The sequence below is a fragment of the Haliotis rubra genome, unplaced genomic scaffold, assembly GCF_003918875.1.
Source record: "Haliotis rubra isolate DU_JTF1 unplaced genomic scaffold, ASM391887v1 Scf168, whole genome shotgun sequence".
Classification (NCBI taxonomy): domain Eukaryota; kingdom Metazoa; phylum Mollusca; class Gastropoda; order Lepetellida; family Haliotidae; genus Haliotis; species Haliotis rubra.
The window spans coordinates 470998-474842 of record NW_025765647.1 but is presented as its reverse complement, the minus strand read 5'-3'; the positions used below and the strand labels follow the sequence as shown (position 1 = coordinate 474842).

The 3845-nt window shown below is 43.9% G+C and overlaps 1 protein-coding gene across 1 annotated transcript; it reads left to right on the top strand.

The window, feature by feature from the left end:
- Positions 1 to 1304: 1304 nt before the first annotated feature.
- Positions 1305 to 2447, top strand: LOC124272247 (uncharacterized protein K02A2.6-like). The gene has a single exon (XM_046707408.1). It carries the CDS (start codon positions 1305 to 1307, stop codon positions 2445 to 2447), a length of 1143 nt encoding a protein of 380 aa, XP_046563364.1.
- Positions 2448 to 3845: the final 1398 nt, after the last annotated feature.

Genomic DNA, 3845 nt, shown 5'->3' with positions numbered 1-3845 from the left:
GAGAGACATTAACTATCACATCAGTCACAAGGGGGCTCAGCGTCTATAAGGATAGATTGCCATGTGATACGTTATTGGAAATAAGGCACTACAAACGTGTGTAAAGTTGAAGAGTAACGTGAAAGTGAACTTTAAAGTGATTTCAAAACCTGAGATGGCGCGCCCATGATCGGAACGATTAGCGAGTATTCATCAGATAATGAAGACTGGGGAAGCTATAAGAAACGTCTAGAAATATGGATGAAGGCAAACAAAGTAAAGAAAGAGGACAGGGCTACTGTTTTTCTTGCTACAGTGGGGCCAACTGCGTTTGAACTGTTGTTTCATTGCTAGCACCAGAGGATATTAGTGATGTGCCATACGATCGGCTGACAGAGGACTTTTCTAGCTATTACAAGCCAGTAAGAAACGTGATTTGGGAACGGCAAGCATTTTCAGAGCGCAAACAAAATGCTGGAGAGTCTGTTCTTGATTACATTGTGCGACTCAAAAGTCTTAGTAAATACTGTGAGTTCGGGACGACATTACAAGAACGTTTACGGGACAGCTTAGTAGGTGGTATTAGAGGAGTGGCCGTGCAAAGGAAGTTATTGTCAGAGAAAGACTTAACACTTCAGAAAGCATGTGAGATAGCACTTGCAATGGAAGTGGCAGAGAAAGATGTGTTAGCCTTCAGGACAGATTCGAAATGACCTTTCTGGTAAAGTAAATCAAGTTAGAAGACAGGACAGACATCAGATTTATAAACCTTGTTTTAGATGTACCAAAACTAACCATCACTGCTACGTCAGGAAGAAAACTTGCCTCAAGTGCGGGAAATTAGGTCACATAGCGAAAGTTTGTCAAGATAAACACACACAGACAAGAAACAAATTTACAGGAAAGCAGGCAGTAGTAATACTAGAGGAAGAGCCCATCTGTTAACTGAAGAAGTTGATGAGCAGGATGAAGTAGAAGATGATGATGCGGATAGACTGTTTGCCGTTTACTCCACACAGGAGGAAAGGAAGATGGGTTCAGAGTTCCATTAGGGATGGAGGGAAAGAGTTTTGACTTCTGTTTGGATACAGCTGCCAGTCATTCAGTGATAGGAGAGGAAATGTTCAGAAAACATCTAAACACTGTGAAGCTAGGACCAACTAAGGTTTCCTTGCTGGCCGGACTATTCAGACAATGCTATTCCTTTATTGGGTGAAGTTATTGTCAATGTCAAGTTAGAGGATAGAGAGCACAGACTTCCTCTAGTGGTGGCAAAAGGAAGGAGAGTGCCGTTGTTCGGGAGAAACCGGAGTACAAAAGTACAGATGAACTGGGGTAAAGTAAGCGCCATATCAGAGGAGCCACTTAGTGGTAAATTGAAGGAAGCATATCCGTCAGTGTTTAATGGAAAAGGAGTCATAAAGACATTCAAAGCTGATGTCAAGGTGCAACCCAATGTCAACCCAAGATTCTGCAGGGCACGTCCTGTACCATATGCATTGAGGGAAGCTGTTGAAAAAGAGATTGATCGATTGGAGAAGGAATGGATAATACGGAAGGTGGAAAAATCTGACTTGGCAACACCTATTGTTGTGGTACCCAAGGCCAACAAGAGTGTTCGGCTGTGTGGAGATTTTAAAGTGACTGTAAATCCTGTCCTGGAAGAAAACATTTACCCATTACCTACGGATGAAGATCTGTTTGCAAAGATGGGAGGAGCAACATTGTTCTCCAAATTGGATTTGTCAAGCGCATATCTCCAACTTGAACTAACAGAGAAGTCAAGGCCTCTGCTGGTAATCAACACTCACAAGGGACTGTATGAATTCCAGAGACTCTGTTTCGGTATATCCACAGCACCATCCATTTTTCAGTCAGTCATGGACCAAGTTCTCCAAGGGATTCCTCATGTGGAATATCTACTCGATGACATACCCATAGGTACAGTGACAGAGAAGCAGCATGACGTGATCCTCCATCAAGTACTCAAGCATCTAGACACTTACGGAATCAAGGTTAACATGGACAAGTGCAAGTTTAAGGTTCGCAGTGTCGACTATCTTGGACACCATATTGATGGAAACGGCTTTCACCCAATGAAGGAGAAGATACAAGCTATCACGGAGGCACCGCATCCAAAGAATATCACTGAGTTGAGAGCATTTTTGGGAATGATCAACTTCTACAGTCGGGTTCTTAGGGAATATGTCTACCCTGCTGTCACCACTGTATCATCTGCTTTAAGCAGACATGGCTTGGAAGTGGACGACCAAGCAAGAGACGTCTTTCAGAAGTGCAAGACAATGTTGTCAAGTGAGAGTGTGTTGGTTCATTATGACATGAACAAATCTCTAACGCTGGCATGTGATGCATCTGCATACGGAGTAGGATGTTACCTATCCCATCTGATGGATGATGGATCGGAGCGACCGATATCCTATGCCTCCAGAACGTTGTCTTCCAGCTAACGGAACTTCGCTCAGCTTTAAAAAAGAAGCTCTAGCCATCACATACGGGATCAAGAAATTTCACAAGTACATCTATGGACAGAAATTCACCTTGATCACAGATCACAAGCCGTTGACCTAGACCCAAAGACAGGCAAACCCACACTAGCTGCAACTCGTCTACAATGATGTGCGTTGATGCTAATGGCTCGCAACTACGAGATCCGATATAGAAGATCGGAGGACCATGCTAACGCCGATCGACTGTCTAGACTAGCTGGGAACGATGACCCAATCGAAGGACAGATCAACTATTTCACCAATGTGAATAACCTACCTGTTACAGCAAGTGAAGTCGCAAAGGCAACAAGGAAAGACCCGATTCTATCAAGAGTCCTGGATCATGCATTGCGAGGGTGGCCAAACTACGTAACAGATGAAGGAATGAAACCATACTTTCAAAGAAGACATGAAATCTCTGTTGATCAAGACTGTATATTGTGGGGAATGAGAGTGGTGATCCCTCCTACACTGCAAGATGAAGTACTCCCAAGAGTTACATACAGATCACTCTGGAATGGTGAAAACGAAAGCAAGAGCTAGAAGTTACCTATGGTACCCTGGGCTGGATCACGACATTGAAATGACAGTGAAAAGTTGCACAGTTTGTGAAACCACACAGAGAGATCCACCCACAGCTCCATTGCAACCATGGAGTTATGCACAGAGAGTTTGGGAGAGAATACATGTGGACTTCGCAGAATTTCGGGGACAAAACTACCTGGTACTGATCGACAGCCGGTCAAAATGGATTGAAGTCACACAAATGAAGGTTACAACAGCAGAAAAGACTGTAGAGACTCTGAGAACAATATTTTCAAGCTACGGCTTACCAGAAGAATAAGTGTCGGATAAAGGGCCACAATTTACAGCAGAAGTGTTCGAGACATTCTTAGCCCAGAATGGAGTAAAGCACTCACTCACACCACCACACCACCCATCATCAAATGGTACAGCAGAACGTTCGGTTGAGATAATCAAAGCAGCACTGAAAAAACACTTCATATCTCAGAAGATAGGGGACAACGATACATCGGTGAAGAAACACTTGTCGAAGTTTCTTTTGACATATAGGTCAACACCACATTCTGCGACAGGGGGCACACCTGCAAAGTTATTTCTTGGACGGCAAGTACGCACAAGATTGTCTCTACTTAAACCTGATCTCAACAAGAAGGTTGAAACTGCTCAACAGAAACAGAAGGACTTCCATGATAAAACAGAATCCTCTGAGAGATTCCAGACCAATGAACCCTGTCGAGTTCGTAACTACAGAGATGGAACGACCGAACGGTGGATACCGGGAAGAGTCACCCGCAGAATGGGACCTCGACGGTACCTGGTTCAAATAGGCGCACG

Excerpts from the sequence above, each read along its gene's own strand:
- LOC124272247 (XM_046707408.1), top strand. The coding sequence starts at position 1,305 with ATGAACTGGGGTAAAGTAAGCGCCATATCAGAGGAGCCACTTAGTGGT.